The following is a 15,683-nucleotide window of genomic DNA, read 5'->3' on the forward strand; positions in this document are numbered from 1 at the left end:
CATAATTTAAGTCTCACTTCTTCTGATCACCAATGTAAAAGTCACCTCTAACTAAAAATAGTTTTAAGGGTTTACCTGTGGGCAGGTTGCCTACAAATGCGGGTTTTGCTATAGCAAGTGAGTTAACCTGCCCAGACAGGGAAGGGGGTTAACTAGAATTGGGCTCCTTTACTGCACTTTTTGGTCCCTGCCTTCCCACCCTGTGATATAAAAGAGGGGGAAGGCCAAGTTCAAGGCCCGTCCCATTCCTGCTCTTGGTCACAACAGACATGCGATACTAAAAATGGATTTCTGCACCCAGTAGTCCTTTGAAACACTGGAAGATCAGAGGACTGTGAAGCCTTGGAGTATACCAGTAATAGACTACGACCTTACTAAGGTATGCCTAGGCAGCTCAGTTCAGATAGTTAGGAATGTGATAGCATTGCACTGAAATGTATTGTTTGGACTTTGCCAGAAATCTTCAGTAAAGTTCTTAAACTGTTTCTAAGCCTGTTCGGAAGCTATTTAAGGGGTGCATCATAGACTATGGCCTATCAAAAGAACTGGGTCTGTAAAACACAATGGGATATGAAGCAAGGCTACTATGAAAGGACAGGTGGAAGGAGGAAAGCAGTTGCTATGGGTAATACAAGGTACATTGCCACCAATTGTGAAGGGTGGTACTTGGCAAAGGTGACAGGTCCTCCCGTAGCAAGGGGGTCAGTGATCTGGCTCCTTCCCTAGTGGTCGGTTCCAACAATCGGGACCGAACCTGCAGTATGGACACCTTCTTTCTGTGCCTGGCCGTATTATACGAGAGTGAAAGTGTTAGGAGAGAACAAGCCTGAGGGCCATGCCAAGTTCTCAGCAGGAATGCATTCTATCACTGGGAGTGAGGTGGCAGAGGTACACTGGACTGGTGGAGTGGTCACAAGCTCAGCAGTGTCCCTCCCAAATGCAATATGCAACAAGGCAGGTGTGTAGTGACATGGGACAGCTCTCTTACAGAAAGAATCTGCACTTTTACTGCTGTACACAGTGTACGGCTCATCTCAAAGTCGGAGAAACGTCATGATGTTTGACAAACACAGCCCTGCCTGGTCCCAGGCATTGACGAGTGCATGCATGAAAAGGTACCCCCACTTACAGGGCGCGTAGGCCCAGCCCACATTCCCATCTCAATGAATACAATGTACAAGTTCCCTATTCTACTGACTTCCAATGTAAAGAAATACCTCTCTCACTGGCCACAAGGTAAGTGAAAACTTCATTGAAAACCAATGTAGGGAGGCATTTCTCTACTGACCACCAATATATGGGATTCTGTTTGCATTTCTCTTCTGGCTGTTAGAATTTTCTGATTATAGCTGCGATTTATTTTATCATATAGAGGGGGATTAAATGGTTTTCATACATTTCATTGATAATGACCAAGAAACCTGAGACGGTTGTATGAAATTTGAAATAAATAGCTGTGTAATATTAGACTGTATCGATGCTCTACATCATTGCTTAAACTTAGGAACAAAGATGTATTAATCTTGGTCACAATTACCTTCCTACAGATTACTTAACCATTAGGTTACATAGGAAATAGCATCACCACAACTTTAATGCCAAAAGTACCTTCTCTTCATATTGCATCTTCATAGAACGGAACTGCTGATCCCATTGCTTATTTACTTCCAAGAGCTGTAAGAAACATTCAACAAGTAAGACTACATCAAGCAAGTTAAGATTTAATTTAACTAATGAAGGAGAAAATCTAGGTCCCTCATTAGATGTTATGAAGGTCATTCATCAGATCTGATGAGGCTGTGATCTCTGGATTTCAAGGAAAAAAAAGAAAGAAAAAAAAAAAAAATCACACCGAGTTTGAGGCTTCCTTGTAACAGTCATACATATGTGGTGCAAGTGATCCCAACCATTAAATACAGGTTCGACATTTTTGGCCAAACCACAATAGCTCTTCATTGCTTTAATGTTCATAAACATCTGGTTCAAGGGTAGTACATTTATTTTTGACGATGATTCATTACAAGAACACACAAACCTAACTTTCGTAAAGTTGTCCTTTAAATGACTAACCCATCCAAGGATTTATTCAGACCAGTTTACAATCCTGGCAGGTGCATTTTCTGTTGTTCAGAACCACACTGTCACCACTGGAAACTCCCCTGGCCTATCCAAAAATCTTTTGCATACAGTATGTCCAAATAAATCTAATTCCATGGGAATGGGTCACATGACAGATGGCCTCTCTATAGAAATGATAGAGATTTAGTCTACACATGGGCAGAAGATGTCAGGACTGGCTGGAAAGGTTTTCAGGGGCAGTGGTGTGTCCAATGTGTAAATCTATTAGTATTGTGGACTCATGGGTATAAGACTATAGGGGGGGGGTTGAGTAGTAATTTCAAGCACAATTGTATAAAAGTACAGTTATCCTTTAAGGGAGTCACAGAGCCACCAGGACACTATAGAGTGGGTGGGAATAGAGCCATGCCACATGAGCAAATTGTAGCAGAAATTTGTCGTGACTACATATTTTTTTAAAGTAAAAAAAAAAAAAAAACACGGAGGACATCCCCTGTTGATGATGAAATGTTTTCGTTGATACCATTTCCACCATTTGGAGCATGCGTAGGGTGGCACTCCCTAGTTTCCCAGGCACTTTACATATTGTGAGTGCATTGGTTTTATATTTTTTATCTTAATAACCAATATTGGAAGGTTTTTCTCTATTGTTCTCTGTGCTTATTATGTATGCTTGACACATGAGTACTTGGAGCTACTTGAGAAAAAGTGTTGGAGGATTTTGAGATCCTTGGAACCATCCATACTTGAAATATACCAGGTGCATGTTAGACTTTGTTTATGCAAGGAGTCAAATTTCTTTGGTGAATGCGGGAGAAGTCAGGGGATCACCTTAAAGTGAGCACTTACATATGGACATGGAGTATATACTTGTATGCACCGGTTTTGGACTCATGGGAAATGGCATGCAACACTGAGCACTTGATGTGTGGACATATTTGTTTTTTAGACTTGTGTTTGCGTAAAATTGTGTATACTTTGGGTGGATAGCACTGTACCTTTTATAGTTTTTTTTTGTATATACTGTTGTGCTCATAATTTTACATACCCTGGCAGAATGTATGATTTCCTGGCCATTTTTCAGAGAATCTGAATGATAACACAAACTTTTGTTTCAGTCATGGTTAGTGTTTGCCTGAGGCCATTTATTATCAATCAACTGTGTTTACTCTTTTTAATCATAATTAGAACAGAAACTACCAAAATGAGCCTGATCAAAAGTTTACATACCCTAGTTCTTAATACAGTATATTGCCCCCTTTAACATCAATGACAGCTTGAAGTCTTTTGTGGTATTTGTGGATGAGGCTCTTTATCTTCTCAGATGGTAAAGCTGCCCATTCCTCTTGGCAAAAAGCCTCCAGTTCCTCTAAATTGGGCTGTCTTGATATTGATGATATTGAAGTCAAGAGACTGAGATGGCCACTCCAGAACCTTCACTTTATTCTGCTGTAGCCAATGACAGGTCAACTTGGCCTTGTGTTTTGGATCATTGTCATGTTGGAATGTCCAAGTACGTCCCATGTGCAGCTTCCTGGCTGATGAATGCAAATGTTACTCCAGTATTGTTTGATAAAATACTGCATTCATCTTGCCATCAATTTTGACCAAATTTCCGGTGCCTTTGTAGCTCACACATCCCCAAAACATCAGTGATCCATCTCCGTGTTTCACAGTAGGAATGGTGTACCTTTCATCATAGGTCTTGTTGACTCCTCTCCAAATGAAGTGTTTATGGTTGTATCGAAAAAGCTATATTTTGGTCTCATCACTCCAAATGACTTTGTGCCAGAAGGTTTGAGGTTTGTCTCTGTGCTGTTTGGCATATTGTAAGCTGGATACTTTGTGGCATTTTCATAGTAATGGCTTTCTTCTGGCGACTTGAAAAGGCAGCCCATCTTTCTTCAAGTGCCTCCTTATTGTGCATCTTTAAACAGACACACCACATGTTTTCAGAGAGCCCTGTATTTCACCTGAACTTATTTGTGGGTTTTTCTTTGCATCCTGAACACTTTTCCTGGCAGTTGTGTCTGAAATTTTAGTTGGTCTACCTGACCGTGGTTTGGTTTCAACAGAACCCCTCATTTTCCACTTCTTGATTAGAGTTTGAACACTGCTGATTGGCATTCTCAATTCCTTGGATATCTTTTTATATCCCTTTCATGTTTTATACAGTTCAACTACCTTTTCCTGCAGATCCTTTGTCAATTCTTTTGCTTTCCCCATGACTCAGAATCCAGAAATGTCAGCGCATCACTGGATGAAAGATGTAAGGGTATGTCAGGAGTCCAGAAATTCATTGATCTTTTATACACACACACTAATTACAAGCAAACAGATCACAGGTGAGGATGGTTACCTTTAATAGCCATTCAAACCCCTGTGTCAACATGTGTGCATGTTATCAGGCCAAAATCACCAGGGTAACTTTTGATCAGGGTCATTTGGGTAGTTTCTGTTGTGATTTCGATTTAAAAATAGGAAACACAGTTGATCGATAATAAATGGCTTCAGCCAAACACTAACCATGAGTGAAAGAAAAGTTTTTGTGTTATCATTCAGATTCTCTGAAAGGTGGCCAAGAAATCATAAATTCTGCCAGGGTATGTAAATGTATGAGGACAACTGTACATATCTTTTTGGCCTATGTTTTCAGCAATTTGTTGATGGAAACAGTGATGTTCTTCAATGAAGCTACAAAACATTAATGTGGCAAGGTCAACAGCAGCTGCAATGGACAATGTGAACAGCTACTGCAGTTGACAAATTTGTAACTAGTTCCAACTCACAGAACATCTGGGCTACAAATAACTGGAATCACTGCAACACAGTCTTCTCACTGACAACAATTCAATTTTTCCCTAGCAGCAGGTATGCTAAGGAGGTCGCTTGTGAGACAAGACACCAATTGATGTACAATAACCTGAGTATGAAGCAGAAACCAATAAATCTATAATCTGTACCCTCACCTCTGCCCTCTGATGTTCCAGAATTTTCACCTTCTTTAACAACGCCCCACTTTGGTCTTTATTTGTAGGCTTTTCAACTGATTTGGCTGCCTGGAAGAACAAGTGAAAAGTTTGAGATACGCAAACTTTTTTTCTCAAAATATGTCAGGGAAATTACTTCTTACAGCTTTGAATTATGGTTAGTAAAGAACAGTTTGGGCAGTTGTAGACATGCAAGTGACCCCAGACGTTTTATAGAGCAAACCTGAAATACGATTACTGATATTACTTACAGAAAAAGGAATACACTTGTAATGTAATAGTGCATATACAAATTTAATTAAATTGTGGATATATAAATTAAGTTATACAATCTGATGTAATATGAACTCATTTATCTGGGCGTACGTGCCTGCTAGTATATTTGATGGCCAGAAAACCCTCCTTTCTCTGCCCTTCTTAACATAATGTTATTCTGTTACTTAGGGATGCCCATCATCCCTTGCTCATCAAAGTGCCCTTATTATTCACAAGAGCAATCTCACTGGACAGGAAAAAAAAATAATTGTAATCTTGCTTTAAAGTTTGTCTAAAGTTATTTTTATTTTTTTAATGGTTTGATCAAATGGGGTAGGGTTAACACTCCTAATCATTTTTTTCAGTCGCTTCTGTGCCCATGGGGGAATTTTTTTTTTATTTCCTCTCCCGGCAACACAACAGGATGTAAGAAGGAACCTCTCTGGAACAGGTGTCCTAAGATTTCCCCTTTATTGCTTTTCTGATGGCAACCATAAATTGTTGGATTTCCCATCAATTTATTTTGCCAGTGACAATGGTCACCAGGATAAATAGGGGGACACAGACAGCAATAAAAAGCTAACCAAGGTAATTATTCACGTATACATCCAAAACTTGGCTTTAGATTTACTTTAAAATGACATCATTTTAAAATGCCAATTATGTACCTTAGCATAAAATCTGTATTTAAGTGGTATTAAACCCAAAACCAAAATGTAATTCATTGCAACTTTCCAATCATAAGATGTGATAGCTGCATTATCTTTCCTTTTCTAGCCTTTTTACTCTGTTTTCTTCCGGTGATCTGGCCAGTAACACACCTCCTGTATGAAGCTTTGTACACACCACTAGTTTTTTGTTTTTTTTGACAGGTCAGGTCAGAGCCACTGTGTTAACAATCATCCTTGCTGTGCTATTATGTTCTGACAGACAGACGACCCCCCCTGCCAGAACACTCCGGTCAGCCCTCTCAGCCATTGGCTGAAAGCGCTGATTGTGAGCCAGCCGGCAGACATTTTTGCGGTCATGAGACATTCGGCGGGCTTCTGTTGGACCAGCTGCCATACACACAGGCTGGTGCCGGCTGACATTCAGCACGTGTATACTAGGCTTTAGAGTACCGCCACTCCGGATGAAGGGATGCCTTTGGACAGCAGCATTGTTAATCTGGGGGAGGGGAGTGCTAGATGTACTAGCAGATTTAAATACACTAACAAATTGAAGATGCACTTAAGCTAATACTTTTTAAGCTGTTACAGAAAACGATTTTCTCCTACTGGGATAAAAGTTACATAAATAAATAAATACTGATCATTATAAGCACCCCTGCCAGTGTTAAATGGCAACAGACCTACTGGCTAGTTTAGCAGATGGAAACAGAAGAAATAGAAAAAAAGAAAACAAATGCGGCCATGATAAGCGAAGAATTGGCAAGCTGTAATATAATAAATGTTTACTTTTGGGTTTAAAACCACTCTAAAAAACCCTGTTATGCAGTCAACAAAATAACTAAAGAGAGTGGTACTATAAATGCCTGCTTTTTGGCCCGTTTAGTAAAACTTGACTCCTGCAGAGCCCCAGACACAGGTTTGTTTTCGCACTTCTTGCCAGCATCCTCTACTTCACTATTGTGCTCTACAGTGACTACAGATCAGCAGGAGGAACCACAGTGACCAGTGGAGGGGACCCGCTATTCAACCAGCTGGAAGATGTAGATTCAAAACATCTGTTCTGAAAACTCTGCTACAGAGAGAAAATTTTTAACAAGCGGACCCATTGGAAAGGAATGTGTAATACTCATTTCTTTATTGGGTAATGATTTTTTATACAGTTGCCTCCCTAAAAGGGTCACTTTAATATACATAGCCAAGTATTATAAATAGTTAATATAGCTCCATCATTTCCCATGGGGCTGTACAAATTAAAAGATACAAATAGGAGTTATACACCTAATACAAATTTATAGTACATTTCCACTGACAATTGCACAGTGTTGCATAAGAGAACAACAAAACACAATATAATCAGATGATTAGTCTGAGAGGTTATTCTATATTACGGATTTCCTGATGGAGATAACAAGATTCGTAGGATTGAATTTGATTACACACATATTCCTGACCTTATCTTTGTTGGCCTAAAGTTACCACTCTGTATTAATCCAAGATAAGTTCACAGGAAATATAGTTTTACATTAAGGGTAATCCTATCTTATTCACTGATATAACAAATCCTGGGTATGCTGGACATCATTTATTTTGATCCATATTCTTAGGTTGCGCCACCAACATCCTTGTTCTTATTTTTAGCTAAGGAATCTCTTGAAACAGGTGCAGCTAAGTCAATCCTTCATATACTTGTCAGTGCTTGTCTCAACTGGCTATGAATGGAGGCAATCAATTGCAAAAGGGGGTCAGGGCTTTACTGATATTGGCTGGGGTAAACAATGCACAAGACAGGGACACCCAGGAACAGTCCAATCAGGTCTGTCCTGCACATTTATTCAGCAAGGCAGAAAACAAAAATGGTTTCAATGCAGGAGGGCTTTGTACAGCAAGTCCCTAGCATAAAACAAACAAAACTTCTGCCCATCTGAGCCATTAACTAAACTCAGTTCCTGACTAACAGGGTGCCCTCCCTAGTGGGTTCGCCAAAACAAACATGCATCTCTTGTGCCTTTTTAGTGTTCAGTCAGCAGTCATCCCTTTCATCCAGCAGCAGGCTCCAACAGCTGAGAAAGTAAAAAAAAAAAAAAAAAAAAAAGAGTGGCCCTGAGCATTAGCCACTTCATATACAGCGGGTAAAATAAGTATTGAACACATCAACATTTTTCTTGGAAAATATATTTCTAATGGCGCGTACACACAATCGGACTTTCCAGCAGACTAGGTCTGACGGAATCAGTCCATCGGACAAGCCAATGGTTTGTGGGCTAATCCGATCGTTTTTCGTTAAAAAAAAATCCAACGGACCTAGAAATAGAACATGTTTCAAATCTGTCTAACGGACTCAATTCCCATCGGGAAAACCGATTGTCTGTATGCTGGTTCGACGGACCAAATACGATGCAAGGGAAGCTATTGGCTATTAAACTTCCTTTATTATTCCCATCTTAAGTCATCACGTTCAAAACGAAGGGACTTTCGAATGGACTTAGTTCGTTCGTGTGTGGCCAAGTCCGTTTATTTGGAAAGTCTGTCAGAACTCCGCCGAAAATCTGTTGGGAAGACCGACTTACCCGACACAGGAGCCAGCGATGTCGCCGCTGTCCCCTCTTCCACAGTGTCCATCTTCCTTCCGGGTATCGCTGCTCCGGCGATGTGAGCGAGATGACATCACTCCGGCGCAGTGACAGCATGTTAGCCTTAACTAACGGCATGCTCGGTGCACTTGTGCCGCTGTCTACGGTGCGCATGCGCCGTAGACATCAGTGCCCGGCTTTTGTAAAATATCTCCTTAACCATGTAGGTTAAGGATATATTTCTTGCACCTACAGGTAAGCCTTAATCTAGGCTTACCTGTAGGTTAAAATGGTCCCGGATGGTTTATAACCAATTCATTTCTGAACTTATTTGTTTTGGTTTATTTGTATGTATGGCTTGCATAGGTTGTTACCGACATGTGGTGACAATTTCATGTCATTAGCACCTTTAGAAATATATTTACCTAGAAAAATGGTGACGTGTTCAATACTTATTTTACCTGCTGTATATAAAGACCTGGTGTGGTGACAACTGAGATTTTTAATGAGGTCTGTCCACAGGCAAAACGTAAACCTAGGAATGGAGGTTTCATCCTTCCCAAAGCTCTACAATGCCTTTAGGCTCCAGGATCTAGAACAAGATATAAGATTCTGAAAAAGCAAAAGGTTTGTTTTCTCCACATCAGCCACTCAAGTCAAATATAGATATTTATACTGCTTGCATAAAAAAACATTCCATGATGTACTAATGAATACATTACAGTGTCTTTTACATCTATAAGTTTAATTTTAAATGAAACCAGTACCAACAAAATCAAGAGGCTAACTTCTCCTTTGAAAAATGGCAGTTGCCTGGCTAGCATACTGATCCAGTGTTTTTATTATTGTCTGAGTAACTGAAATGTAACAAGTATGCACACAGGAGTTCTGACTTCACTCTGATGTTACATGATGCATGCTAGTTATAGGCAGTGACTCAAAGCATTGAAGTCACAGATAGCCAGGCAACTAGTATTTTTAGAAAGAGGTCTTTTAAGGACAATAAATACCAATCAGATAGATAGTCATACTCCTTTGGCTTCACACAGGAAGGACACTTTTATGGTCAATACCTGTTGATGTGTGGCATTCTCTACCTTGCCAATGTCCTCCCCTGTTGGTGTGATATTATTTACTGGCGTCTTCCCTTTTTCTAGGATTAACTTTCTGAGCTCCAGGTTTTCATATCTTCAGGGAGGTCAACCAAACAATGAGGGAAAAAGAAAAAAGGTCACATTGTACAATTTATATAATTACATAGTTTAGTCAGATTTAAAAAAAAAAAAAAAAAAAAAAGAAAAGAAAAGGACACGTTCCTCAAGGTTAGCCAAACGACAGAAATGAATAAAATAAAAACACCTTGCAGCATAACAACCCAAAACCCACTGATGATCCAGAGGAAGGCAAAAAACCCTTATGGAGGTGTGATCCAATTAGCTTTTACAAGAGAAAAACCTGGTTCAACAATCTACACTGTTATCCGCTAAAATACTTAATTTTGTATATTTAAAGCTAAACTCCAGAATTTCAACTTCTTTGTAAAAAAGTGAAGGCATACGATTAGTTCAGTTCAACAAGGTGCATGACCCCTTCTGGACTTATCTCTATTATTTACATCTGACATGTTTATAAAACGCCCGGAAGTTCCAAGAGGCCGATGCTGGAGCATTTGTTCTTGGCATATTCAACAGTAGAGTCGCTGCAGCTGCTATGCCTGCCCCTTCCCTCCTCCTGCCCAATAACAGAAGCCTTTGTATTATGTGAACTCACTCGTTCACAAAATACAAAGGCTTCTGTGAATGGGCAGCAGAGGGGAAGGGCAGGTATAGCTGTTGTGTGTGCTTTTCTCCTCTCACAGCTGAAGTGTATCCTGTAGCAGAGTCATAAATCTGCCAGATATAAATAATAGAGATACATTCAGGAGATGGCATGCACCTCATTGGACTTCACTCATACAAAGTGGCTGAATTCCTGGAATTCAGATTTAAAAACATATCCAGCCCTTTTGCGAAGCAATCTACTAAATCTGGTAGCATAAGTCTTCTCCACATTTCCACTCCTACTGTAAAGAAGTCTGCACACATTTTTAGTATTTCTATAACAGACATCAGTAGATTAGGTAAGTTATGGTTTACAACCAGTCAAAAAATAACTTCTAGCCAAAAGTGCAATAAACAATTGCATGACCATCCTGGAAATATGTGCAAGAATGTTGTGGTAAATATGTACCATTGTTAAAACTGCCCTTCCCTGGCAGACTTAACAACCACAAATAAGTTGCCGGTGAAAGTCTCACAGCCTTTAGGAGATAGAAAAATAGACTTATGTAAAATATGATTCCCAACCATCTCTGCTACAATTTCATCTAATACCATTTCCATATACTTAATAAGTTGTTGATGAAACAGGCTCACAGCTTTCCACAGGAAGAGAAAGAAAGTTACATAAAGTATTACTTCCCCATTATCCTTGCTACAAGATCTTCTACTACTGGTGTTATGAACTTCCTATCTGCTCCAGTACCGTTTAATGACTGAAGAGGACAAGCAAAGCCTATTCAAGTAGGATGGGGTACAAGGGAAGCCAAGTTTTTTGTATTTTTGTATGACTGGCTTATATTAAAAAAAAATTTAAGTCTGCAGCTACAAATACTGTAGCTGCTGACTTTTAATATAAGGACATTTACCCATCCACGAATCCAGTGGTGTCTTTACCGGCTCTCAGGTGCTGCCGCCACCATCTCGGCTAAGTGAAACCGCAGCCGGCTCCCTGGTGCGCATGTGCTGCGCTTTGTGAATTGCCTGGCGGCGGGGGAAGGAGGAGTGGGGCCGGACTTCCGGCTGAGTTTGCCTCGGGAGTGGGTACCTATCAAAACCAGGTGCCCCCCCCCCCCCAAAAGGTGCCAAATGAGGCAGGGGATGGGGGTGAGTGGGAAGAGGCATTAAAGCGGAGCTTCCCCTTTTGGGTGGAGCTCCTCTTTAATTCTTTTGTCATATTTACTGTTAGAATTGTTTTGTCCCCCCATAAATAGTGCTTTCTTACAGCGATGTTCACAGTTTCTTTTAAAATGTAGCTTATTTTGTTAAAGTGGATGTAAAGGCAGAAGGTTTTTTTTCTCATCTTAATGCATTTTACAAATTAATGCGGCATTAAACCCAAAACCAAAAACATATTTTGGCTAGTAACACACTTCCTGTATTAGTGAGACACAGCTTTGGATGAATGAACATAGGAGGCACAGCAGACAGCTCTGGGGGGGGGGGGGGGGTTAAAGGATAGCATTCAATGCATTATAAAAGTTACATACACCAACAAATTTAAGCCAAGTGCCAGCTCACACTTTAAAATGTTTGGATAAAGGTTATTACCTGAATGAATAAAAGCTGATCCTTTTAAATCACCCCTGCTAGAGTGTTTAATGGTCTGTCTCATCCATGTAAACTCATACATTCTTCTGGAGAGTTTGTGCTTTTGAAAAGCAACAGACTTACTGGCCTGGATCACCAGATTAAAGCAGAAGAAAGAAAGCCTAAAAAAGGAAACCAACACCGCCCTCACATCTAAAAATCGGTAAGCTGCAATATAATAAATGTTTGCTTTTGGGTTTAATACCACTAATGTAAGAAAAAAACTTCTGCATTCAGCTCCCTCCCAGACACCCCTAAATACTTGCCTGAGCCTGATCTTGATCCAGCGCTGTGCCCAAAAGCAGCAGCTCTCTTCTCTCCGGACATGGCGGCAGCAGTGGGAGCTATTGGCTCCTGCTGCTGTCAATCACAGCCTGTGAAATGGGAGCAGGGGGTGGGGGTCAAGCCTAGTTTGGGATCGAGCTGGATCAAGTGCCCTCATAGTAAGCAGCTTCTATGGGGGCACTGATAAGAGGGGAGGAGCCAGGAGTGCCGGTGGGGTACCCCAGAAGAGGAGGATTGGAGCTGCTCAGAAGGGAAGTATGATGTTCTTGTTAATAAAATACCTTTATAATCACTTTAAGAGGACAGTTTAGATATGAACATGACTTGTTCTTCTTGACCTATAAATATGCCTATACTTCTATGAAGCATAGGTCTCAGAAATAACTGGATGACATGGCTACACATGGTGCCTCTTACCTCAAAGCTTGCTCAACCTGGCTCCTTTTGTTCCAGTCAACCTCCAGTTTAGATCTTAAGTCTTCATTCTCTTTCCTCAGCTGTTCACACAAGGTCTATAAGATGCAGAATGAAATCACACTTTATTACAGACTCGAAGTAAACTTGAGCCACTGACTGAGCCTGACTTCCTCTAAGCCTAACCATCAAGTCAAAAATCAGGCCCCATAGCAAAGAAAAACTAAATCATAGAGGGGTACATAAAAGGCTTTTTTGGCTAATAAATAATAATAGTTTGTGTCTTTTCATAGGCAGGACTTTAAAAATTGTAATATAACTTTCATTGAGGCAATGGAGTACATTGTGTAAAGCTTCCATAAGCATAAAAACAGTACATTAATGGTACTACAACAGCCAACATCATTTCTTAGGCAGGTCTATTTAAAGCTAAACTCAAGGCCAATTTACAAATAAATAAATAAAAAAGACACAAATAAATTCAGCTTTGTATTATTAATACATCATTAAATATTTTTTTAAGTGCAAGTGCCTAAACTTTACCCGATTTTAGCCTTTTGCAATCCCTGTATAGCTGAGCTTATAGTATGATAGGGAGAAGCAGCAGCAGAAGGAGCATACTGATAGGAAGAGAAATCAGAGTGACAGAAAGATGAGCTCATGACCGTGCTGCTTCTCCTTCACTGTAAAGTCAAAGACTGGGGGCAGACCTATGCTAGCCTGGGCTCAGAGGAAGTGGCTTGAATGATGCTAAATGTTATTCGACCCAGAAGCCTGAAGACATCTACTTGTGGAAAAAAAAAAAGTAATGATAGGGGCATGGCTGGATTTTTTTTTTACCTTTTTAGTGGACTTATATTTTATTGTGAATGGAGTTCAGCTTTAAAACATAAAAATTAAAGCAGAGTTCCACCCTGAATTTCGAGTTTGGCCCTGAAGTTGCTGATCTCATTGCCTAAAATGTTAGAGTAGCCAGCTGCACCATTTACCAGAGGAAATTTGGAGTGGGCTTTAGATGCCCACACTAAGGATGGAAGCTCACTGGATCTGGAGGGTACAGCGAGCACAAATAAACAAATGGAAAAAAAAAAAAAATGTCTTCATATGCAGCATATGCCGATTTAGATGGTATAAGCTGCAACTATCACAGGGGTGAGTTAAAAAAAAAAAAAAAAAAAAAAGAAAAAGGCCGGAGCTCCGCTTTAAGTAAGGTTCACTTAGGAGGATGATTCCCTGTCAGTGAAAACTATACATTGGTGCTTTTAAGCATGTTGGGGGGTGCTAGCCAGCTGGCAAGTCTCTCGTCATTTAAGTATGACTGTACAAATGATTACAGGAAAATGAAGGGAAGACTAAGAACACAGAGGTGCCAAGTACAAGGTCTTCCTGGCTCATTGCTTATTTTGGCGACTTCAACTGGGATTTTAAGTATGACTGTACAAATGATTACTATTCATTTGCAACAAGGCATTATTATGCTTGAGCGGTTTCCTAATTTTCTACCTGTAATACCGATGTCCTCATCTCATTCTTGTTCACTTTGCTTGCCAGGCGATTAAACTCCAACACCATGCGGCTTATGTGACTGAGAAGCCGGTTATGGTCAGATTCCTCTGCGAACATGTTCAGTGAACTTTCCATACGCTGCAGGTGATGATGTAGGTTGTCGTCTTCATGATGCACAGTCGGGCCAGGGTCCTGATACATGATATCAGCACAACAGCCAATCAGATCAAAGGGATTCATTGTATTGGTACATATTTCACTGCCATTTAACTGTCAGTAAACCCCCCCCCCCCCCCCCCCCCCCTAAAAAAATGCAATTTCCCTCTCTAATGATAGACATATGGTCATAGGAACAATTCAGTACACTCCATGGAAATTGTTGGTACTTTTCAATAATTATATATATATATATATATATAAACAGGCAAAAATTAGAACTTCTCTCAAACAGTGCCTGCAGATCAATGTGATATTGCTGAATAGGAACGCAACACCAATTTGCCTTTTGATCTTTTCTTCAACAAAAATATCAATCGATATAATGTTGTACTGTGGAAAAAGTACATACACCTTTGGCATCAAAAGCTGGAATTGTACCATTCAGCAGAAATTACTTCTTGAGGGCATTTTCTATAATGGTTTTCTATATCTGTCCTAAAGTTTGAAGGCCAGTAAACTGCCCTTTTGAAAGTTTGGAGACTCCTGATTTAGATCATGAAAATAAATATATTATGTCACTTTTATGTGTTATTTGTTTCAAGTATATCACCTTTTATCTGTAGGCAATATCTGAATAATAATCCAACATTTGCCAGTTCAAATAATTTCAATGTTCACTATATTGTCAAAAGTATTGGAACACCTGCCTTTACACGCACATGAACTTTAATGGCATCCCAGTCTTAGTAGGGTTCATAATTGAGTTGGCCCACCCTTTGCATCTATAACAGCTTCACTGCTTCTGGGGAGGCCGTCCACAAGGTTTAGGAGGATGTCTATGGGAATGTTTGACCACTGTTTCAGAAGCGCATTTGTGAGGTCAGGCACTGGTGTTGGACAAAAAGGCCTGGCTCGCAGTCTCCGCTCTAATTCATCCTAAAGGCGTTCTATTGGGTCTTTATAGATATTGCTTTGTGCACTTGTGCGTAGTCATTTTGAAACAGGAAGGGGCGATCCCCAAGCTGTCCTACAAAGTTGGGAGCATTAAATTGTCCAAAATGTCTTGGCATGCTGATGCCTTAAGAGTAACCCCTGAAAAACAACCCCACACCATAATCCCCCCTCCACCATATGATTTGGACTGGTACACAAAGCAAGGTGCATATTGGATTGAGGTCAGGACAATCAAGTTCCTCCACCCCAAACTTGCTCATCTATGACTTTATGGACCTTGCTTTGTGCAATGGTGTGCAATCATGCTAGAACAGGAAGGGGCCATCCCCAAACTGTTCCCACATAGTTGGGAGCATTAAATTGTCCAAAATGTCTTGGTATGCTGATGCCTTA

At 40.2% G+C, this 15,683-nt stretch overlaps 1 protein-coding gene across 2 annotated transcripts in view; it reads right to left on the minus strand.

Moving 5' to 3' along the window:
* Positions 1 to 15,683, minus strand: part of TNIP1 (TNFAIP3 interacting protein 1) — a 119,487-nt gene that overhangs the window by 28,144 nt on the left and 75,660 nt on the right. For both annotated transcript variants that reach the window (XM_077468322.1, XM_077468321.1), the window contains exons 6-10: positions 14,175 to 14,369; positions 12,675 to 12,769; positions 9,639 to 9,753; positions 5,049 to 5,138; positions 1,609 to 1,674 (exon numbers count right to left, since the gene is read on the minus strand). In XM_077468322.1, coding sequence (XP_077324448.1) covers positions 1,609 to 1,674; positions 5,049 to 5,138; positions 9,639 to 9,753; positions 12,675 to 12,769; positions 14,175 to 14,369 — 561 coding nt within the window. The remainder of the gene's footprint in view (positions 1 to 1,608; positions 1,675 to 5,048; positions 5,139 to 9,638; positions 9,754 to 12,674; positions 12,770 to 14,174; positions 14,370 to 15,683) is intronic.

Source organism: Lithobates pipiens, unplaced genomic scaffold (assembly GCF_037356315.1).
Source record: "Lithobates pipiens isolate NorthernLeopardFrog02 unplaced genomic scaffold, aLitPip1_a1.2 Scaffold_8, whole genome shotgun sequence".
Classification (NCBI taxonomy): domain Eukaryota; kingdom Metazoa; phylum Chordata; class Amphibia; order Anura; family Ranidae; genus Lithobates; species Lithobates pipiens.